Source organism: Stegostoma tigrinum, chromosome 38 (assembly GCF_030684315.1).
Source record: "Stegostoma tigrinum isolate sSteTig4 chromosome 38, sSteTig4.hap1, whole genome shotgun sequence".
In the NCBI taxonomy this organism is placed as follows: Eukaryota; Metazoa; Chordata; class Chondrichthyes; order Orectolobiformes; family Stegostomatidae; genus Stegostoma; species Stegostoma tigrinum.
Window position 1 is genome coordinate 5,864,893 of NC_081391.1, and position 24,820 is coordinate 5,889,712.

At 42.0% G+C, this 24,820-nt stretch overlaps 1 protein-coding gene across 3 annotated transcripts in view; it reads right to left on the reverse strand.

Moving 5' to 3' along the window:
• The window catches only part of LOC125447227 (lethal(3)malignant brain tumor-like protein 2), a 158,294-nt gene that overhangs the window by 85,726 nt on the left and 47,748 nt on the right, over positions 1–24,820 (reverse strand). For all 3 annotated transcript variants that reach the window (XM_048521472.2, XM_048521471.2, XM_048521470.2), the window contains exons 12-15: positions 16,046–16,193; positions 12,606–12,685; positions 10,221–10,455; positions 356–424 (exon numbers count right to left, since the gene is read on the reverse strand). In XM_048521472.2, the coding sequence (XP_048377429.1) occupies positions 356–424; positions 10,221–10,455; positions 12,606–12,685; positions 16,046–16,193 (532 nt within the window). The remainder of the gene's footprint in view (positions 1–355; positions 425–10,220; positions 10,456–12,605; positions 12,686–16,045; positions 16,194–24,820) is intronic.

Below are 24,820 nucleotides of genomic sequence, written 5' to 3' on the forward strand. Positions count from 1 at the left end.
AGTTGTACTAATAAAAGAAATAATAATAAATTAAAACAGCATGCAAATATTTTGAAATATATTCAACCTCGGTCAGAATAAACAACAATCTAAAAAGATCACTTAAATGAGAACAAAATAATGTCACATGAACCCTCTAATTTGAAATAGTCTTAAAAAAAACCTTGTAGATATCCTCATGTTCAGGATATTTCACAGAATAATTTGAGGGGTAAAGATAGTTTAGCAAGTTAATGCCCATATCTGAATCACCAGGGGCTGCAGAAATGGAAGCTCACATTTCAGATCAACTCTTTGCCCCAAAACTACACGTAATTTTGATTTGGGAAAAATAAACAAACATGTGAGGACTTACTTTTCTTCCCGTAAGGTTTCCTCTTTGTCTTAGGGGCTTCTGTTGATTTCGTGGCAGGTTTTTCAGGAGCTGGATTAAAAAATAAAAAGAAATTAGTGTACTATAACAAAGACCCATCTTTCCAAAGGCAATCTGAACAGGACTGGACAACAAACATTAGGGTCGTAGAAAAAGAAAAAAAATACAAGATCCATAGTTCTACTCACATTCGTTGGGGTGCTGGAGCTAAAAGATGACAGTCAGGTTAACATTATTCATTCATAATGGGTTCATCACTATAGTAGTCTTTGCTTGAACACGCAACCTCTTGCTCTTTATGGTCATTCCTTTACCTCACTACTCTGTGTGCAACCAAGACAACTGACACTACATTTTTACTATGGTTAAACACAGGATAATTGTATCCATGGGTCACTTATGTTCGACTCTTCATATCCCTGCACTATTTGCCAGTCAAGATGCTGAATCCGCAACATACATTCTACTTCCTGGCCCTGATCACCACCTGATATTTTCCAGAGTCCTCCATGGCTGATTTTAGCAGTAAGAAAAAAAAAATCTGACCACTCATTCTCTCACACCATTTGCCACTTATGCAGGAGAACAAAACTGAAATTATGAACTCACTCCATGATCATCTTTGCTTTCCTACTGCCCTAGCATCACCAGCTCTTGCTTTCATTCCTCATGTTCCCATAAAACCAAAATAACAGAGAATAATTAAATGATGAGCTTTTTCTTCCCCCATAATTAGTTAAATATTTGAAGGAAAAGCAGTATCTTTTGAAAGTTATGAGCAAATCTCCACTTTGCAGAAATGCATTCTGATCACAACTTGTGTTGTGATCTCATCACAGATTCCTTTGTGAATCACATCAAATCTGTGTCATCGAACATTACAGCACAGTACAGGTCCTTCGGCCCTCGATGTTGTGCCGACCTGTCATACCAATCTGAAGCCCAACTAACCTTTGCTATTCCATGTATGTCCATATGCTTCTCCAATGACGACTTGAATGTACTTAAAGTTGGTGAATCTACTACTGTTGCAGGCAAAGCGTTCCATTCCCTTAATACTTTGAGTGAAGAAACTACCGCTGATATCTGTCCTATGTCTTTCACCCCTCAATTTAAAGCTATGCCTCCTCATGCTCGCTGTCACCATCCTAGGAAAAAGGCTCTCCCTATCTAACCCTCTGATGATCTTCTATGTCTCATTAAGTCACCTCTCAACCTTCTTCTCTCTAATGAAAACAGCCTCAAGTCCTTCAGCCTTTCCTCGTAAGACCTTCCCTCCATACCAGGCAACATCCTCGTAAATCTCCTCTGCACCTTTTCCAAAGCTTCCACATCCTTCACATAATGCAGTGACCAGAACTGTGTGAAATACTGCAAGTGCGGCCGCAACAGAGTTTTGTACAGCCGCAGCATAAGCTCATGGTTCCAGAACTCAATCCCTCTATTAATAAAAGCTAAAACACTGTATGCCTTCTTAACAGCCCTGTCAACCTGGGTAGCAACTTTCAAGGATCTGTGTACATGGACACCGAGATCTCTCTGCTCATCTACACTACCAAGAATCTTACCATTAGCCCTGTACTTTGCATTCCGGTTACTCCTACCAAAGTGCATCACCTCACACTTGCCCACATTAGACTCCATTTGCCACCTCTCAGCCCAGCTCTGCAGCTTATCTATGTCTCTCTGCAACCTACAGCATCCTTCGTCACTATCCACAACTCCACCGACCCTGGTGTCATCTGCAAATTTACTAACCCATCCTTCTATGCCCTCACCCAGGTCATTTTTATAAATGACAAAGAGCAGTGGACCCAACACTGACCTTTGCGGTACACTACTAGTAACTGGACTCCAGGATGAACATTTCCCATCAACAACTACCCTTTGTCTTCTTTCAGCAAGCCAATTTCCGATCCAAACTGCTATATCTCCCACAATCCCATTCCTCCGCATTTTGTACAATAGCCTACTGTGGGGAACCTTATCAAATGCCTTGCTGAAATCCATATACTCCAAATCAACCGGTTTACTCTCATCTACTTGTTTGGTCACCTTCTCAAAAGAACTCAATAAGGTTTGTGAGGCACCACCTACCCTTCACAAAATCGTGCTGACTATCCCTAATCAAATTATTCTTTTCTAGATGATTATAAATCCTATCTCTTATAACCTTTTCCAACACTTTACCAACAACTGAGGTAAGGCTCACTGGTTTATAACGACCAGGGTCGTCTCTACTCCCCTTCTTGAACAGGGGAACCACATTTGCTATCCTCCAGTCATCTGGCACTATTCCTGTAGACAATGACGAGTTAAAGATCAATGCCAAAGGCTCGGCAATCTCCTCCCTGGCTTCCCAGAGGATCCTAGGATAATTCTCATCCGGCCTAGGGGACTTATCTATTTTCACACTCTGTAGGATTTCCAATACCTCTTCCTTGTGAGCCTCAATCCCACCTAGTCTAGTAGCCTGTATCTCAGTATTCTCCTCGACAACATTGTCGTTTTCTAGAGTGCATACTGTCAAAAAATATTCATTTAGTGTTTCCCCTATCTCCTCTGACTCCACACACAACTTCCCACTACTATCCTTGATTGGACCTAATCTTACTCTAGTCATTCTTTTATTCCTTAAATACCTACAGAAAGCCTCGGGGTTTACCCTGATCCTATCCGCCAACAACTTCTCATGTCTCCTCCTTGCTCTTCTGAGCTCTCTCTTTAGGTCTTTCCTGGCTACTGTGTAACCCTCAAGCACCCTAACTGAGCCTTCACATCTCATCCTAACATAAGCCTTCTTCTTCCTCCCGACCAGACATTCCACCTCCTTCGTAAACCACGGCTCCCGCACTCTACAACATCCTCCCTGTCTGACGGGTACATACTTATCTAGAACACAGGAGCTTTTCCCTGAATAAGCACATTTCTAACGTGCCCATCCCCTGCAGTTTCCTTCCCCATCCTATGCTCCCTAAATCTTGCCTAATCTCGTCGTAATTGCCTTTCCCCCAGCTATAATTCTTACCCAGTGGTATACACCCGTCCCTTTCCATCACTAAAATAAACATAACAAAATTGTGATCGCTATCACCAAAGTGCTCACCTACTTCCAAATCTAACACCTGGCCGGGCTCATTAGCCAGTACCAAATCTAATGTGGCTTCGCCCCTTGTTGGCCTGTCTACATACTGTGTCAGGAAGCCCTCCCGCACACACTGGACAAAAAGTGATCCATCTATAGTACTCGAACTATAGTGTCGCCAGTCAATATTTGGAAAGTTGAAGTCCCCCATGACAACTACCCTGTCTCTCTCACTCCTATCGAGAATCGTCTTTGCTATCCTTTCCTCTACATTTCTGGAACTATTCAGACGCCTATAGGAAACTCCCAAAAGAGTGACCTCTCCTTTCCTGTCTCTAACCTCAGCCCATACTACCTCAATTGATGAGTCCCCAAACATCCTTTCTGCAACTGTAATACTGTCCTTGACCAACAATGCCACACCTCCCCCTCTTTTACCATCTTCTCTGTTCTTACTGAAACATCTAAATCCTGGAACCTGCAACAACCATTCCTGTCCCTGCTCTATCCGTGTCTCCGAAATGGCCCAGGTACCAACCCATGCTGCAAGTTCACCCACCTTATTCCAGATGCTCCTGGCATTGAAGTAGACACACTTCAAACCAACCTCTTGCTTGCCGGTGCCACCTTGCGTCCCTGAAACTTTATTTCGGACCTCCCTACTCTCAACCTTTTCCATACTTCAACTACAATTTTGGTTCCCATCCCCCTGCTGAATTAGTTTAAACCAACCTGAATTGCCTTAGTGAATTTCCCCGCCAGGATATTGGTACTCCTCTGGTTCAGGTGAAGACCATCCTGCTTGTAGAGGTCCCACCTACCCCAGAAAAAGCCCCAATTATCCAAAGCCCTCCGTCCTGCACCAGTAGCCACGTGTCCTCTGGTTTCCAATCCATCTGCCAGCTGAAAAGACTTTTATTGCTGAATTAACCTTCAAAACCAATTAGCATTTTCAGCACCGCTGTTAAATGCCGTCTTACCATGCTCAGCTCTAAAGTCAGCAATCCTGGCTTTTCCAGCAAATACCTCATCCTGAGTACCATCTCTTCTGCACCTGCTCCAAAGCTTCAACATTCTTGCCAAAATGCAGCACCCAGTACTGAACAAAGCATCCCAAGTGAGGATCATATGCTTAACTTATAAAGATTTAGCTTAACTTTTTCGTATTCTACAAGAATCCCAAAAAAAACCTATCTTAACTTGTCCAGCAATACAAACCTCTCATCTCTGCACCCTCTTTAAAACTGTATCATTTAGTTTATTTTGCCTCTTTGTTCTGTCCATGAAATATATCACTTCACACTCTCTGCATTAATTTTTCCAGCCGCACCCACCCCAGTTCTAGCTTCGCCTATAAATGGAAACATCCTTTCAGAACCCAACTTAAATCAAATCTGTTCAGGAGTTCAATTCAAATTACCACTCATTCTTCTAAATTCCAATTTTCAAAGACCCAAGCTGGTTGACCTTTCTTCATAAGTAAAGCCCTCCACAAGACTGTGTAACTTGAAATGAAGGTTAAGACATTGCCCAACTTATGTTTTCAAAAATGACTTCAACTCAGTCAAGGTCATACATACCAAAAGCTTTGCCAAAGGAACTAGAAGGGTGAATGGAAAAAATGCTCCACTCAATTGTTAGATTCCGAAATGCTTAAATGGAAAAGATGGTGGAAGCCGCAGCCAGAGGTTATTTTGAAAGGAGTTGGATAGATACTGGAGTTGCAGACAAAGTGGGGGGGGGGAAAAAATCTAGGGGGTCAAGTGTGAGGGCTTTTTCAAAGAACCAGCACTAAATGGTCACCTTCTGTACTGCAATCACCATGTTCGATGCATATGCACTTCAAACCCATCTTTGAGTGCTTTGCATTTGTCCCTTAGCAATTTCTTCTTAATGGAGTGCTACTTGCTTCTCCCAGTCTTCTGTAAATATTGTTTACCTCATTAAATCTTCCCCACTGTTTCATCTGATGGCTATTCACCTATTAAATTAGTTTAAGCTTTCCTCAAAAGTATTCCCTAAAATCACTGCTCCAGAGGGTTGTGAACCAATATATTTAAGGATGGGATTGGCAAATGTTTGGTTTTTCAGGGAATTGAGGGCCATGGGGGAAAAGAGGGCAAGAAAGTAACATTGAAGCCTGAGATCAGCTATTATTGCTTAATTTGATGCAATTTGCTCTTATTCCCTTTGAGATGCAGATACAAGTCTTCCTGCAAAATAGAAAGGTTTCTTAGAACAGTTGCCACCTCCTGCAGTGAATACTAATTTATTGAAATCTTATTCACACGTGTGATGTGGGCATTGCTGGCTGGCCAGCATTAATTGCCCTTGAGGAGGCGATGTCCCCATTTAACGACTGCTTTTGTCCTTCTAGATGGAAGTCGTCATGGGTTTCAAAGGTGTTCAGGATCTCTGGAGAATTTCTGCAATGCATCTTGTAGATAGTACACACTGTTGCTACTGAGCATTGGTGATGGAGGGAAAGGATGTTTGTGGATGTGATGGCAATCAAGCGGCTGCTTTGTCCTGGATGGTGTTAAGTTTCTTGAGTGTTGTTGAGGCTGCACTCGAGGAGGCAAGTGGGGAGTATTCTATCACACTCCTGACTTGTGCCTTGTAGGTGGTGGACAGGGTGGGGGAGTCAAAAAGGGAACTACTTGCAGCAGTATTCCTAGTCTCTGACCTGTTCATAGCCACTGTACTTCATTGGAGTGTCTAGGTCAGTTTCTGATCAATGGGACCTTCCAGGACATTGACAGCAGGGCATTCAGAGATGGCAATGCCATTGAATGTCAAGGGATGGAGGCCAAATTGTCTCTTATTGAAGATGGTCATTCCTTGGCATTTATGTCACATGATTGTTACTTGCCGTTTTCTAGCCCAAGACTTCAAGGGAATGTTGGTGTTGTTTCCAGCTGGAATGAAAGCGATCCCATATTAGTGGGAGTTGCTATACCAGTGATTAGTCAGCCCAATTCATTTACTGGATGGGTTTTGATCAAAGGGTGCCCTCTGGGGACAATTCAGAAGTTTGCCCCCAGTGAGCTCAGCTTTTTAAATTCTGAGTTTCAGGCTCTGCAGGTGATCATAAGGATTTTGAGAGGAGTAGAGGGAGCATAATTACAAAGCCTTACAGTTGAGCCGATGAGATAAATAGACCTTCTCTAATCTGCCATTTTTCTAATGCTTCTACAAAGGCAGAAGCTGAGAAGGGTTACTGGACCTGAAACATTAACTCTTTCTCTCTACAAATACTGCCAGACCGGCTGAGTTTTTCCAACAATTTCTGTTTTTGTTTCAGACACTGAGAAAGATTGGAAGGATGACAGAAGCCTGTGTCAGTGATGGGTTCTACAGAAATTAGGTTTAATCAATGTGCAGGTGAGCCTGAGGAATACACTGATGTAACCATGACTTCAGTAATCATCTATTCAGAAATCTGTTAGAAGTTTGGAACCAGTGCAGCTCTACTGCCTCCATTACGTAAATTTGTTAATGAAGATTGTTTAAAAAGGAACCTTGAGGTTTGGCCTGAGCTTGTATGACAAACAGAAGAATTCATGCTAAAGAGTTTCTGAGGAGGCTTTTGAAAACAAAGAGGAAAAACAGTGCTATTCTTGAATTCCTAGATAAATACTTCCATACAGCAGGGCAGGAATCAGGAAACTTAGTAAATGTCAGTGCATGAAGGAGAGGGGGCTGTGGGGGCTGGGTGCAGACAGTCATAGTCAAAGGAATAGTGCATTCAGGTGGGCAAAGGACTGAACTGCACTGCAGATAAAGGGGAAGAGTTACTGTATGGTTATTTAGAGGTGGGGAGAAAGATTTTGGGCAGATGGGGAATCTAAAGCAATGTGTTAAGGACTATAGAAATCAAGAAAACAATAGGGTTAACAATGGTTTATTAAATTCAATTCCCATTGCAGCTGAAGGCGAAGTTGAGACAAATGTATTTTTATATGAAATGCAAAAGATCAGGTGAAACTTCACCAAAATTTCATCCAAAAACAACAATCAATCTTTGAAATACTTCAAACTTCCTTGAGATTATTTATTGCTCCCCTCTGATGCAGAAATCTTTCAATCACCTCTGAATTTATTTGCATTTCTACACCACACTGCACAGAAAACCAAATCAATCATCCTCTTAAGACAGTGTCCCCACATGCCAAGCTGTTTCTTTAAAGAATTTGTGAACCAGACAGAATATTTCATTCAAGTGCAGGGCAACCTGGAACAGTTCATATAGGGCAGAATTCTGAACAGTTTGCACTTCATCAAGAGGGATGGGTGACAGGCCAATGAAAACTTGAGTGTTCTTAAAAATTATTTTCTAAGCACACAGGATAGCAATGGTTAGGCCAGGAATTGGTACCCATTTCTAGTTGCCATGTAGATGGTGGTGGTGAGACACCTGTTGTTTGAACAACTGCGGACAGCCTGCTAGGTGAGGGATAGTTCAGTGTAATTCAGTCTGGAAGCAATGCAGGCAGGAGGCAATTTTCAGGGGAGCTCTTAGTGAGGGACAGTACATGTAGAGTTTAAAACTCATTTCATTGTCAAATTAAGAGAGAATTTCACAAGCGTTTTAATCTGAAGGAAAGCTAGAGATCTATAGAGAATCAGCAGCAAAGGAGCTGAGCTTGCAGTGAGAGCAGAGCAGAGCAGGAGGGATTTAAAGATGATGTTTAATTAGAGGAAAGAATGTCCTCCTCCAAAACAAAATCAGCAACCTACAAGTGTAACAGTAACAAGGGAGTGGCAGAGTTGTATCATCAATCTACTTAATGCTTTATCTACAGATGTTCTAATGAAATCAGCAGTTTGAGTGCCGTTGTCTGCCCTAACTTTGGTATTGACGGCTGATTTTTTGAGACAGACCCTAACTAAAAAGATACAAAAAGTTCATATTTCTGGGAATCAGGGGCAAAAGGAGCGCTCAGAACAGTGTAGAAAGCAAGGAGCGGTATAAATGACACAGCTAAAAAGCAAGAAAAACTGAAGACTGGATTCTAACAGCTCAGACAGCGAAGAAAAGTTGATACTGTTGCCTCAGTTTTTAAATCACAGCCAGATTTACTACACATCAGGGGGTTACTGAGCTTTCAGTTGTAAGCAACTCAAGGTAGCCTAGGTCATCAGGGCTGTAATGAAAGGAGAAAAAGTTTGAGGAGGTGTGCCCTTTCGCTGACAATCATATACTGAAATTCTGATGCAGAAAGCCGTTGTTCGAGGCAGTTGCAGGATAAAATTCTATGTGACAAAAAGGATGTGAACTTAACCACTGGAAGAGTAAGTTGTGAAGGACTTTGGGCCAGATGTGACATATTTGTGTGTTAAAGGGACCACCAGAAAATCCATGAGACCTATCATTCTAACAACTGGCTTATTAAGAGCAAACATCTTACTATTTTGGTCGGTGGACATAAGTAGAGTCTAGACTGCTCAAACAAATCACAACTGCTAAATCCAAACCATCTCCTGTTAGATGTGATTCTGCAATTGGGCAGTAATTGCTAAGCAATCCTCCATCTGGTAACAGCTACACTGCCTACCAATTTAAGACAGAATGCTGGAGAGAAGCTACACACATTCGCATTCAGGACCATTCTCTGAAAAGCAAACGAATATGTTCAAGCCTTGCACTTTTAAAACATTTTCAGAACTTAGGGAACCTCTGGGTCTTCAAAACTATTCTTGCGCCAATCAGAATCAATTTGTCAACCAAACTGCATTTCTTTCCTCCTGTAGTATAGACTGTGATAGTTTGAAATTTGACATTCATGCATTTGTCTTAGTGACTGCAAGGTGAAAACCATCAGCAACATGTGTCCTTTTAGCATTGTTCAAATTCTGCTCTACAAAGTAACTTTTTTCAAATCTTACTTAGCTAAAGTGCAATTTACAGTTTTAATTGAACATAATTTTTCAGTTGATTCAGGTTTCATTTATGTTGTATTTGGATTGATTGTTAAAGTAGGAGTTACAAAAAGTGAAACCACATCCATTTGTTTCTTTTACTGGCTTCAATTGGGAAATTCAGCTCTTTTCGTTCATTGATCTACACAGGGATTATTAGAAATCTGACACTAATGGTGGGAATAAAATACAATGGCACAAAGTATACATATTTATAAGATTCCATTAGCCAATGCGGAGGAAAAAGAAACAAGGACTTGCATTTCAGCAGCATCTTTGTGACCAGAGACAATGCCAAAGTGATTTGTAGCCAATGAATTCCCAACCAAAGTATGAGGTAAAGTTACTTGTAATATGGAAAACATAGCAGCCAACATGTGCACAGTAAGCTTCTATGAACAGTAATGTGATCATGACTGGGTCATGGTTTAAGGGGTGTCCCAGCAGAACTCCCCTGCTCACTGTGAAGCTGAGTGATCTCCTAACATCCAGAGGATAGACAATGCCTCAGTTTAATCCCTCATTCTAAATGCAGCATCTTCAAAAATGAAGAATCTCCCCCTCTGAACTGCATTAATCTGAATATTGTGCTCTCGCCCCAACAGCTGGTCCAGAACCTTCAACATTCTAATTCACGGGCAAGAAAGAGGGTTACCATTTAAGCCATAGTGAAGATGCATTGATAGCATTTAGATGGATAGGAACTGAATCAAGGCGGAGGTGCCATGTGGAGCTAGACATGATAATTAACTACCACAAGAATTACAAAACTAATTCTGCGAAAAAAAAAAAGATACTTGCACTATTTGGAGAAAAGGGTGACCATTTTTGGTACTTTACCTGGATCTACAGGCATTTGGAGTTGATAGCCAGTCAACTCGCACCAGCCCACCGGATACAGGTCTGACGATTCACAGTCTACCCATTGATCATATTCGTCGCTCCACCCGTCAAAATGGACCCGCAACAGACGATTCACTATGCGTGTCACTGTAGCAACGCAGATCAGGCGTGGTTCCATCAGGTCGATGGCCTCAAGTTTCATTCCAGGTTCAAACCCATGGTATGGAATGTCCTGATAAAAAGATGTGAAAACCGAAGCTGTTTTTAATCCTACAATCCTAGGCCTTGTAACATATAACCTCCCTTTGCAATATTTTTGCTTCTTAGATCTTAGGTCTACTGTAGCCTGTAGGGTCTGGGAACACAAGCAAACAAGATGACAGATCAGGCTTGTTCCATCTCTGCAATTTCATCTTTTTAATATCCTAGCTTCTCAATAATGCACATTCTTCAATACTTCTCCCCTCCAAAGCAAGAACCCAATTTTGTTCAACATATTCTATCACATAATAGAAATCAGAATCCTACAGTGTGGAAACAGGCCATTCAGCCCAACAAGTCCACACCGACCGTCCAAACAGCATCCCACCCAGAACCAACCCTCCAAGCTTTCTCTGTAACCCTGCAATTCCCATCACTAACACACCTAAACACTAAGGGACAATTTAGCATGGCCAATTCACCTAGACTGCACACCGGAGCACCCAGCAGAAACCCACACAGACATGAGGAGTCCATCAGAGGCTGGATTAGAGTCTGGGTCCCTGGCGCTGTGAGGCAGCAGTGCCAAGCACTGAGCCAGTGTGCCATCCTATTGTTTTGAAATAGGACGTCCCCCATTCTTCCAAAGACTCATTAGATTATGGCATGCTTGCCTTTATTGGTTGGAGTATTGAGTACAAGAGTCAGAATTCCATATAACAGCTTTATAAGACTTTGTTTAGGCCACACATACAGTATTGCTTTCAGTTCTGGTCACTACATTACAGGAAGGATGCAGAGGCTTTGAAAAGAGTCCAGGAGAGGTTTACCAAGATTCTGCCTGGATTATAGGGTATGGCCTATAAAGGACAAGCTAGAAAAAGTCAGATCGTTTTCTCTGGAGTGGTGGAGGCTGACGGGGGGCTTGATAGAATTCTATAAAATTATGAGATGCACAGATAAGGTTGTCAGCCACAATCTTTTATCCCACCCCATGACTTAAAATGTATAATACTAGGAGGCATGCGCTTAAGGTGACTCAGGGAAAGTTTAAAGGAGATATGAGGGGCAAGTTTTTTTTAAAATATAGACAGTGGTAGGAGTCTGGAACACGCTAGAAAGGGTAGTGGTGGAAGCAGATCCAATAGTGGTGCTTAAGCACATGAACATGCAAGGAATGGAGGGATATGGACCAAGGGCAGGCATCATGTTCAACACAGCGTCGTGGGCCGAAGGGCCCATTCCTGTGCAGTATTGTTCTATGTTCCAAAGGAATATTGCCCTTTTAGGGCAGCAAGTGGTTTAGTTGTTAGCACTGCTGCCTCACAGTGCTAGGGACCTGGGTTAAAATCCAACCTCAGGCAACTGTCTGTGTAGACTTTGCACATTCTCCCTATGTCTGTGTGGATTTCTGCCAGGTGTTCCAGTTTCCTCCCACAGTCCAAAGTTGTGCAAGTTAGGTGGCCACGTTAAATTACCCAGTGTTCAGGATGTGTAGGTTAGCTGTGTTAACCATAGGAAATGCAGGGATAAGGTAGGGGCACGGGCCTAGGTGGAATGGTCTTCAAAGGATTGTTGTGGACTCGTTAGGCCCAATGGCTGGTTTCCATGCTGTGGGGATTCTATTCTGTAAAATAGAAATAAAGCAGTAAGCCAGTCAGTCCATAGGAAACAGTGCAGGAATAGGGATCGCACGATGGCTCAGTTCTTAGCCCTGCGACCTCTCAATGCCCCAGAGCTGAATTCAACTCCACCCTCGGGTGGCTGTGCAGACTCCATAGACATTCTCCCTGTGCCTGTGCCGGTTTCCTCCAGGTGCTCCAGTTTGCTCCCACAGTCCAAAGATGTGCAGGTTAGGTGGACTGGCCAAACTAAATTGCCTGTGGTATCCAGGGGTGTGTAAATTGGGCAGATTAGACATGGGAAATGCAAGGTTACAAGGAAAGCGTAGAGGGATTGGCCTGGGTGGAATGCTCTGGAGGGGTGGTGTGGAATTGTTGGGCCAAATGGTCCGTTTCAACACTGTGGAGATTCTATGACAACGTAATTCACTTTCAACCATCTTAATTACTTAAGACTATGCCCCTCAGTGGAGGGGAATAAGATGAACTATACTCGTGGCCTTCCATATCCAGTAGTCATCGCTATAAAATTATGGCAGACAGTACCTGCCTTACTTACCCTAATGAACAGGCTTGCAGGAGCTGCTTTGGAACCAGTTTCTCTCAAGTATGTATCCCAGTCAAAGCACTTCTCCCAACCTGGAATCAGAAGATAGAGAAGCCCATGAGCAGAGAACTTTCTCACTGTATAGCAAATCAAACAAGATGATAATGAGGCATGACAGAGGCATTTGAACAAGGTGCTCACTTAAAATAAACATGAATATTAAATAATACCCCATCCAAGGACATTTAAGCAGCAAGTGTCCAAACCTCCAATGCAAAATGCAGTTATAGAAGGAAGAACTCTAACAAGAGCTTCTCAGTCCTCTTCTTCCATTACATAAAAGTGTGTGTTGAAATTGGCCATTCAGCCCAACCAGTCTGTGTTGGCATTTAGCTCCCCTCCAGCCTCATTCCAGCCATTTCTCATTTAATTCAACCATCGTAATTTTGCTTCTCTCTCTAGTTTTTCACTTAAATGCATCTTTTCACTTAAACCACTGTTAGCAGGTTTCTTATTCTCAGCACTGAATGAGATCCTGGCCGATAAATTTCTAACATCATCCATCCAACCTGGTTCCACATCCTTCAATACCCTTGGACAAACATGTCTCAGATTGACTTTATTTATTCAACCAGAATTTACTGCTTTTTCTGAGCATACTCCACACTTCTCTGACCTCTTCCATGAAGTAACCACTTCCCAGTTTCTCTCCCAATTGAGACGACTCTGACTTGACATTGATGTCCTCTGCCACTGCCTTCTTTCAATCCCACTTATGACCGTCTCCTACTTTCCAAGGACCACAAGGCTGCGTTATCAAATCTCGACTCACCTGCAACTCTAGTTTACTAAGCCTAACCTACATGGTGGTTAATGTACACTTGCATCTGCTGTAAGATCAATATGTATTTTCCGAGGTGTGGTAACCAGAGCAGCTTACTTCAGAATGGTTGAAGCAAAACTTGGTATATCTGTAGAAAAAGTTCCCTTTTTATTCAAGTCCTCTAGGTACAAATACCATTCACTGGTGTGAATATCTCATCAATAATATCTCCAATTGCATCTCATTAATAATCCAAAATTAGATTAGCTACAGAAAGATGGCTGACTGGTGACTTCAGTAGGGCCTCAGAGTCCAAAAATATCAGCACGAGGCTAGAAAAGCATCTCCCACAGTCACATGTAAAGTACTGCATTCTACGGATGTGTCAATCTGCCTATTGAAATATGGGAAAGGTACAGAATCAGCTGGAAGGACAAAAAGATCAATGAGGGGGTTAAATCAAGAGTTGAAGTTCATGGACCAAAGGGCCACTAAGCACAGTTAGAAGAAGATAGATAAACAAGTACAGAATTCAAAAATAAAGCTGTACCAACGTTGGTCTGGCACAATTGAAGGTAAAAACCAAGAGTTAAAACAGAAGAGGGAAAAAATAAACTCAGATAAAAGTGGGAGATGGCCTGAAAGAACCTGAAGAAAGGCAAAGAAGCGATACAATGCCAATTGCAGGAACAAATAAATTTAAATTTAATAATTTTTATGATCCCAGCTGATGGTACTAAGGGATAAGTCAGATCCCAGAATTTGGTCTGGCTTGCTGGTCCAGAGATCTTTTTCTCTCTATTTTTCTCAAGAACCATCTGTCATAGGTTTCACTCAGTCACTCAACCTACCAATGTGTTTTTTTTTGTAAATTTTACTCCAATCCACACCACGATGGCACCAATGACAAACTTAAATACACAGCTCTCTTGTCAATATCACCGGTCACATATGGGGCAGGTGATACTGAAAGGGTTAAGTCGATGAGGTTTTTTTTGGAGATTTGGACATACTTTAATGTATCAACTTCATCCCTGCGTGCTCCCAAGTAATTCTCTTGATGTCTTTCATGCCTTCCTGAAATGACCTTCCCTATTTTGGTCACAGTCCACAAACAGTGAAAAATGTTTAAGCTGCTCAGGATACCTTTGGAGAATATCCTGAGGTTTGCCTGCTGTCTTCCTGGAAGTGTCCTGCTGTGACCAAGTTTTGAGTAGAGCAGTTGCTTCAGGTTTCTGGTGCAAGGCTCACAAATTGTGTGTGCCATCCAGTTGACCTGATTTAGAGTGATTAATGCCTGAAAGTGGGCACTTTAGTTTGGGGGAGGATACTGTTCATAGTCGAGGACCCAAACAGTTCCTCTTGGAGCAACTCTAGCCATTTTATTCAAATTGGAATACACACACATCATGCCTATTCTTTGTCTACTATTACTGAACCAATCCCTTAACCAGGACAACAAACGACTTTCAATCCCAATAGGTTTAATTATGGTTACCAGTTTCTCATGTGGAACCTTGTTAAAGGTCTTCTGGTTGTCTGGAAACTGCATCCACAGATATTCCACTGTCTAAAGTTAACCCACCACCCTGCTGAAAATAATGAAGCATGACCAATCATTCAAAAAAATTTCATATTGGCTAATGGAAGCCAGTTTTATCCTCATTGTCATTCAATTCCTCAGTTTACAACCGGTCACTCTCTTGACACTGGACAATCTTCAGTTAATCTAAAAAGAAAGGCTGAAGAATTCAGGCCTTCTTCAATCCGCACTGATTATAGCTGAGTGATGGGATTGAGTCAGAGAGGTACAGCATAGAAACAAACTAAACCATTCAGTCTAAGGTGTCCATACCAACCAGATTTGCCAGCAATTGGCCCATATTCCTTAAAATTCTTCTTATTCATATACCCATCCAGGTGGCTTTCAAATGTAATTGTACCAGCCTCCACCACTTCCTCTGGCAGTTCATTCCATATATGCACTACTCTCTGCACGAAGAAGTTGCCCCTCAAGTTCTTTCCAAATCTTTCCCCCTCTCACCTTAAAACTATGCCCTCTAGTTTTGGGCCTCCCTACCCTGGGGAAAAGGCCTTAGCTGTTCACCCTATCCATGCATCTCATATGAAGGGTCTCCACAACCAGTGAACAAGTGAAGGAATGCTTCGAGGGTTCCACTCATCCAGTGTCTCCTACTGGAATGAATTAAGAGCATGAGGGGTATTATACACATTCATGGAAACATTGGGCAACACATCAATTTCCAGGGTCAAATATTGTATAGTAAGTGTATGCCGGCTTTGCTTACTTTCTAGCTTCACACATTCGAAACAAATCTTGGACAGGACAGCACAACAGAACTTTGCCTCAGCCAACATTCTCTCCAGGGACGTGAACAGAGTCAGTGGGGCAAGAAGTGGTGGATGAAGCTGGGTGGGGGTGGCGGAGGGGGGGTGGGGAGGGGGAGATAAAGAGAGAGGGAAAACAGAAACAAAACAACGAGTTCTCTCCTGGGATCTAAATTCACTCGTACATGCTGCTATCCATAATTTTATTTGGGGCTCTTCCTTTGCTAATATTTGATAACCATTTAAAAAGGTGGCAGTTTAGTTTCCACATATGACTTACCTCTGGGAGTCGTTAACTCAATGTCATTCTTCTTGCAGAATCCCACAGGAAAGATGCAACAAGAGGAAGCATGATAACAGAACCAGTCAGTACCGTCAGCCGCCTCGCATCCATCAATTCCAATCATAAGATATCCATCCAACAATACCTGTTGTTCCACAAGATACAAAGCAGTTAATCACTTCTGCTGGTCTTGTACAAAATGACTTCTGCCCCAAATTAACCAGCTCATCTGAAACCTAGCATCAGGAAAGATGATATTTTCACCACTTAGCAATTGGTTTTGTTAGCAAAATCAAATGCAGTTGGTTTAAAAGGGAGCAGGGCCACACTATTGACTAACGGGCAGAATAATTAAACACTAAACATTTTGCTTTATGTTTAATTATGATTTTTTCTTTTACTATTGGTGCTTCCTACACTTGATTGGTTAAGGTTGGGTGTGAACTCAGGGTAAAGTAAACATAGCTGAAAGCCAGAGCTCAAGCATAGAGAAGACATGAAGCCTCAATGAATAAAATTTGTTACTCAAAATTTGTGTAATTGCTGCATAAATCAGAGACACAAAATATGCAACCGAGAGCAGTATTGTAGTGGAGAAATTTGGTTTTCTAGACTAGAGGAATTGTATGGTCGGCACTACCCATGGGTTGGGATCACTACACCTTTTCAGACTAATGACCTGCATTTGGGCAGAGTACGTGCGATTTACCATTAAAAGAAATACATATTCAGAAATGTAGCAAAAAGGAAGAGGATATTAACATATTTCAGTAGGACACAGGTTTACTGGTGAAATAGAAATGCAAAAAGGTGAAGTTTGTGAAAATGACTCATGTCAGCAAGAATGAAGAGAGATCAGCTACAATTTTAAAGCGGTGGAGGGGGAGGGTTCAAGGATCAAAATATCAGGTGCTCACACATATTGGATGTTGACATGACAAGTCATGAAACCCGTTATGCTACCATATAATGTCTTTAAATTTATCATTAGAGGCAACACAATAAAGCAAAGGAGTTATGTTAATTTTTTTTATATATAAAAAAAGCTGGTCAGGTCCCAGTTGGAATATTAAGTGAAATCAGGGCAACAACACTTTGGGTAAAACATGGCCTTAGAGAGAATGCAAATACTCAATGAAGTGTTATGAACAGATACAAATATAAATAAATTAGGCCATTTTGCCCTTCAAGCTTGCCTTGCCATTTAATAAGATCACGGGCAATCTTACACCTTAATTCCATTTTCTTGTGCCATCCCTTGATACATTTTTGGATTCTAATCTATTTTCAATATAGTTAATAATTAAACACCCACAGTTCTCTACTGGTAGACAAATCCAAAGACACATAAGCGCAGAAGAAGAAATTTCTCCTTTCAGTTCTAAATGGCTAACTCTTTATTCTGAGCCCGGTGATCTCTGGAACTAGACTCCCCAGCAGAGGGAAACGTCCTCCCAACAGTTCTTTCTTGTCAAGCCCCTTCAGAATACCACACACTTCAAAAGGTTCACCTTACATTATTCTAAATTCTATGATGTGCAGGCCTAGACTGATTAGGGTTTTTCTTTGAAGAGATACTAATCCCAGCAATCAATCCAGTGTGTAGTGATTGTAATGAGGTCAGCCATGTCGACCTCAGAATAAGTTCCCGACTGGATCAGGTTAACAGCCCCAATCAGGGAGCCCTGGCTGACAGATATAAACAGCAATGCCAGACATCCTATTCACTCAAAACTGGCTGTGTCAAGTTCTCTGTATATGTAAATAAAGGATGACTTGATGATGGGATACTGGCCTCTGTCAAGTTATTTTACAGTGAACATTGATTATTCTCCTTCAATCTCAAGTATATCCTTCCAAACGCAGTATTCCCGATGTGGTCTACCAACGTTCTACATCTACATTAAGACTTTGCTCTTAATACTGCAACCTATTCACAATTGTCATTGGGTTATTTGTTTTCCTAAATTCTCACTTTAGGTGCATAGTAACTCAGTTATTCAGGTGCTATGACAACCAGGTCCCTCTAATGTTTCCCAGTCTCTGCTTTTAAAAATATTTTACTTTTCTGCCCAAGGTGAATAAATACCTTTAGTCTCGATGTTCTTACCTACTTGCTCAACCTATTCTATCAGGATGCATCACTATTTGGTACAGCAACTGCTCTGCCCAGGACAGTAAGAAACTAGAGAGTTGTGAACACAGTCATCAACCACTTTTGTGCACTTCCTCTGCAGCCATCACATTGTATTCCACGCCCTGTTCCATCACCTTTGAACTTTGTACAGTATGAGCAGCCTGTACTGCACATTAGGTACATGACAATAATACATCAAATCAAACTAAACACTATATTCCCTTGCAAGTTCTTCATAGATTTAAAAAGCTAGTGCAGCAAGATATTAGGATGTCAAGTGGCTAATTGGCTTTTATTTCAAGAGGATTGGAATGCAGAAATAATGAAATCTTGTGGAAGGTGCACAAGATTTTGGTGAAACCATATTTAGAGTAACGTGCAGTTTTGTCTCCACCTTTATAAAAAGGATCTACTTGCATTAAAGTTAGTACAGGTATGTCTAATAAATTGGTCCCTGGGATGAAGTAGAACAATGATGAGGTACTGAGTAAATCAGGCCTATATTCTCTGGAGTTTTGAAAAATAAGTAAATCTAATTGAAATCCTTTGATAGGAAAAATAGATTGTTTCTTTTGGTCAGGGAATCTAAATCACAGGGGCATTTTCTCGGGGTGATGGGCTGATCATTTAGGCCTGAGGCAAGAAATTATTTCATTCAAAGAAAGTTAGAGACAGGTTAAGCAAGCAGGTAAAAACTTGGTAGATGGAATTTAACATGAGATTATGCACCAAGATAAGAAGGAAAGAAGAGCAAAATATTCTTTAAATGAAAAAAAAAGCAGAAAACTTCAACAGAGGGTCTTTTGGGTGTCCTTGTGCCTAAATCATAAAAAGCTAGCATCCAAGTTCAGTAGGTAATAGGGAAGGCAAATGGAGTCTTGGCCTTTATTTCAAAGGGATAGGAGTAGGAAAGTCCTGTTAACAAACTCTACAATGCACTAGTTAAACCACAGCTGGAATGATGTGAACAATTTTGGGGCCCTTATTTAATATACACTTTCATCAGAGACAGTCCAGATAAGGTTTACTACTACAGAATCTCTACAGTGTGGAAACAGGCCATTCAGAACATCGAGTAAACACTGACCCTGCAAACAGCATCGCACCCATACCCAAACCAACCCCGTAACACTGCATTTCCCATGCTAGCCTACTTAGCCTGCACATCTCTGGGCAGTGGGCAATTCAGCCTGGCCAATCCCCGTAAGCTGTGCATCTTTGGACGGGGGCAGGGGAACAACACGGCACGGACCACCCAGAAGTAGTTCAGGAAAACACTGGGAGCACATTCAAACTGCACGTAGGCTGCTGCTGCCAGAGGGTGGAACTGAACCCAGGTCCCTGCTGCTGCCAGAGGGTGGAACTGAACCCAGGTCCCTGCTGCTGCCAGAGGGTGGAACTGAACCCAGGTCCCTGCTGCTGCCAGAGGGTGGAACTGAACCCAGGTCCCTGCTGCTGCCAGAGGGTGGAACTGAACCCAGGTCCCTGCTGCTGCCAGAGGGTGGAACTGAACCCAGGTCCCTGCTGCTGCCAGAGGGTGGAACTGAACCCAGGTCCCTGCTGCTGTGAGGCAGCAATGCTAAGCACTGAGCTCGTGCCACCCCAGGCTAATCCTAGTTTGGATGGGCAGTCTTTGAGGAGCAGTTGAGTAGATTCTACACATTGGAATTTAGAACAATGAGAAGTAACCTTATTGAAACATACGGGACTCTTAGGGAATGTGACAGACACAAGATGCAGAAATGTTGCTTTCCATCATGGAAAAGAGAGGGCATAACCTCAGAATAAAAAGTGGTCCTTTTAGGACAGAGATGAGAGGAGTTTTTACTCTCAGTAATGAATTTGTGGAATTATTTTACTGTAGAGGGCTGTAAAGGCAGAGTTATTAATTTTATTCAGTGCCAGATTTTTAAATCAGTAAGGGAACCAAAAGTTATGGGGAAAGGCAGAAAGTGGAGCTAACAATCATTGGATCAGCCACTATGCCTTTAAATGATGGCACAGGTTTGATGGGCTGAATGGCCTGCTTCTGCTCTTAATTCTTATGGTCACTGAAAGGCTGTAAATGTATGGAAATCTCTAGCCCAGAGGGTTGTGACTGTTCCATCACTGAATACATACAAGGCTGGACTAGACAGATCCCTGGAGGAATCCATGCATACCTCAAGTGACCAGAAGGTGCAATTCAAGCCTGCTCTCCTCCTCAGTGGGCCACATGGTTCACTCCGGCTCCAATTTGTAGTGTTCTCATGTTTTGGAAAGTGTCAATCGAACCGGGATGACAGAGGTTTAAAAAAAAAACTTCAAAAGGCAAGAGCTGCCATGATACAGGTATTTCTGTTATAACACATGTTCTGCTAATGCAAATTTGCTGCAAGGCAATTGATGAATAGTGGACACTGTCTGGATTACGCAAACTTTCTACTGTTTAGCATAGTGATTTTATACAGCAATTTCTCCATAATGCAATTTTCTACAGCACAAGGTCACGCAATCACATTATAGGAGAAATACATGTATAGGAAAAGCCCAGAGGTGTGGAGTGAATTAAAGCAGTATTTAGAGAGAGCAGGCACAGGAACAATGGGCTAAAACGCCCTCCTTCTATTCAGTATCATTCGATAATGACCCCAACCATTACCCTCGATCCCAATCACACAGAGCACACGAGCCGCTGATTAAATTCCCCATATCTTAGCCCCAGTACAAGACTCAACCAGCATGCTTGCAAACTGGGTTTGATCCCGAGCTGAGACTCCACAGCACATTCTCACGAAGACTGTCTCCTTTCAATTCCACAATATCCCACCTTTTTTATACCAGCATCAGTTCTCCTGTCGTCATTTCCTGCAGGCTTAAAAGAATCTTATTAATCTTGAAATGTTAACTATTTCTCTCTCTGCAAATGCCATAACTGTCAAGTTGTCTCTTTTTAAAAAATTCACCATGGGATGATAGAGTCACTGGCTAGGCTAGCATTTATTGCCTATCTCCAGAAGCAGTTAAGAGTCAACGACATTGTTGTGGGTCTGGAGTCACGTGTAGTCCAGGCCAGGTAAGGACAGACATTAGAGAACCAGATCAACCAAATCAGTCTCAATTCCAGATTTTTACTGAATTCAAATTCCATCATTTGCCATGGTAGGGTTCAAATCCAGGTGCCCAGAACATTACCTAGGTCTCTGGGTTAACAGTGCCTTCCACTACACTTCCTTAAGTCAATGGCCAACAGTTTCATTGTGGTGATGTTGATGGTGAGATTGCTGTCTTTACACCATGCTACTAAGCACTCAATTTCTTGCCTGTATTCTGTCTTGTCATTGTTTGAGATCCAACCTCTACATACAACTTACTATCTATACTCTACAATCTAATACTTCTCCGAGAAACTACGGACAGTTGGTTAGAGAATTCGATCAGAAATCAGATCCTCAGATGGACAATAAGCTCATAAACCTCTCACGTGATAAACAGAGTATTGTAAAGACATTTTTCATTGGACTGAGGACTGAAAATGCAAAAAAAGAGGCTAGTCAAAACTAAGAAAACTGTGGATGGTGCTGCTTCAGTTTTAAAAACAAGTTTCTGGAACTCTTTCAGTTGCATCTACAATGTTGCCTCATTCAAGCGTTGGGAGAGAATGCTAGATGTATCGGCTGTGCGCACATCTTGTGAGTTCAACATAGTCACAACCACTTGACTGATTCAGGGGCAACGGGCTACAGCTTTGGATGTGGATAACAGCGGAAACATCCAACGTGTGAAGGTGAAAGAACCCAAATCTCTTTCTCTCCTTCCTGTGTGCAGAGGTAACAGAACATTTCCTGGTAGCTGTTCTTATTCACCATTTCCAACTAAACTGCTCTATGCAAATTTCCTCATTGAAAAGAAAAATGGGGAAAAGAAAATGAAACATGGAAGAAATTGAGACGGTTCTCCTGAGTAAGGAGGATGAGGGGAGATTTGTTACAATTTTTCAAAATCATAAGCTGGCTGGAGATAAATAGGAGGAAGCAATTTCCACTCCTAAAAGAAACAAGAACAAAACAGCATGTATTGAAAGCGATATGCAAAAGCAGCAAGGATAAATGGGAGAAAATCTTTTTTCCCCCCCCCACATAGCAGGTAGTTAAGTATACGGTAATACAGCCTGTAAATATGGTGCAGGCAGGTTCAATTCAGAAATTCAAGGTGGTATTGGATGATTATCTAGACAGAAATAGTGGGCAAGGGCATGGGGAGAAAGGGATAGTAATAAGTCAGCGCAGACACAATGTATGACTCTCATGGGCACAAAAAGGGCAAATCCCCAATTCACGAATGGAAACTTGAGAACCAGTACATCTACAACCTCATGCCATAGGCACAGGAAGCAACTCAACACCTGCCATCTAATGTTAGTTTCTGCAGTTCTCCAATTTTCTTCTCCACCCGTCACATTTGTGTCATGTGAGATAACAAAGCGTGAGGCTGGATGAACACAGCAGGCCAAGCAGCATCTTAGGAGCACAAAAGGCGACGCTTTGGGCCTAGACCCTTTTTGTGCTCTGAGATGCTGCTTGGCCTGCTGTGTTCATCCAGCTCCACACGCTTATCTCGGATTCTCCAGCATCTGCAGTTCCCGTTATCTCTGATCACATTTGTGTTATGTGATGTGGGGCAATGGGAACAACCTGTCTCAATGTCAGCAAAACTAAAGCACTGATTGGTGACTTCAGGAAGAGAACATGCCCTCGCTTACATCAATGGAGCTGAGGTTGAGCAGGTGAAAAGTGGCAAGTCCCTTGAAGTGACGACGTCCCAGGACATGTCCTGGACTTTCAACGTAGATGAGACGGTCAAGAAGGCACAAGAATGCCTCTTCTTCCTCAGGCGGCTCAGGAAATTTGGCATGTCAATAAGGTCCCTCACCAACTTTTATAGGTGCACCACTGAAAGCACACTGTCCAGGTATATAACAGCCTGGTACGGCAACTGCTCTGCCCAGGACCATAAAAAAAACTACAGAAGGTTGTGTGCAGAAGCTAGCCTTCCATCCGTGAACTCTATCTACACGGCTTGCTGCCACAGAAAGGTGACAATTACACCCCAGTAACGATCTCCTGTAACCTCTCCCGTCAGGCAGAAGATACAGAAGCTTCAACACATGCACAAGCAGGTTCAGGAACTGCTTCTTCTCAGCCACTATTAGACTGATAAAGGGAATCTCTAGCCTCAAATAATGCTGATCTTACTAACATTGATCTCGCCTACCACACATTGTGCAATATAACCTGTATGCCTCTGTTTAAGTCTTTTTTACAAACTCTGATCTGCCTGTACTTCTCAAACAAAGCTTTTCATACTACTTCGGTACACATGACAAAAAAAATCAAAGTCAACATCTGTTTATCATAGAATACCGACAGTGTGAAAACAGGTCTTCGACCCATTGAGTCTGCACCAACCCTCTGAAGAACATCCCACCCAGATCCAGTTCACATCCTATCCCTGCAATCCTGATTTCCCATGGTTAATCTAACTAGCCTTCACATCCTTGGACACTATGGGCAATTTAGTTTGGCCAATCCACCCAACCTTATCATCTTTGTACTGTGGGAGGAAACCAGAGCACCCAAAGGAAACCTACACAGACACAGGGAGAACGTGCAAACTCCATAGAGTCACACAATTCATGTCTCTTTCTTGCCACTAGGCAAAAGTAAATTGATTACAATAAATATTTTCTTGCCAGTGTTAAAATTTGGTGTGTATGTTCTTTAACCTCAATTAGGCAATTTGGTGATTGAATCAAGTTTTCACATATGTCAACTCAACAGTAGTGGGGCTTGACTTCCAGTGCACTGTGCCATTGAGTCATGACAGCACAAAGGAGGTGTGACAAATCAAAATCCTTATACAGATGCAGATTTTCTCAGTATCCATCTTTGGTTTATTTTGAGAATAAAGTTTCTTACATCACTGACACGAACACCACAAGCCCAATTATGTTACTGGCCAATTCCAACTCAGTGCCTGTGGAAGCTACAAACAGAGGCAACAGTTTTCACTACAAGATCACCTTGCACAGTCCAGAGCAACAATTAGAAGTAACACCGTCAGAAATGCTTATTAATGGGGGGTAGAGATTTAGATTATTGCTTCTTTGCCTGACTGCCATCAGATTCATTACAGTGCAGGAGGAGAACATTCGGCATTAGTGTCTGCATGGCTCTGTCAAAGCATTATAACAGAGTTCCATTTACCCATCTTCTGTCATAGCCTTGTATGTTGTTTCAATTAAATAATTATCCAAAGCCCTTTTGAATGTTTCAACTGGCTCTGCCTCCAGCACACTTCCTGGCAATGCCTTCCAAACCCAAACCCCTCGTGTGAAAATGCTTCATCTCACATCATATTTGCTTCTCTTGTAAGTGTGTACTATCCCATTTGCAATCCTTTAACAAGCAGTCTCTCCTTGCACATATTTATTAAATTTGAAAACTTCCCTATCTGTGCAAACCAACACTGCTCCAATGTTCACTGATCTGCAGTTTTCACCAAAATTGAGGAAACCTTGGAGAAAATATCAAAAATGGAAAAGTGCTTAAATGAACATTTAAAAAAAAGCAAGTACAGAAGGTGAGTATGATGCT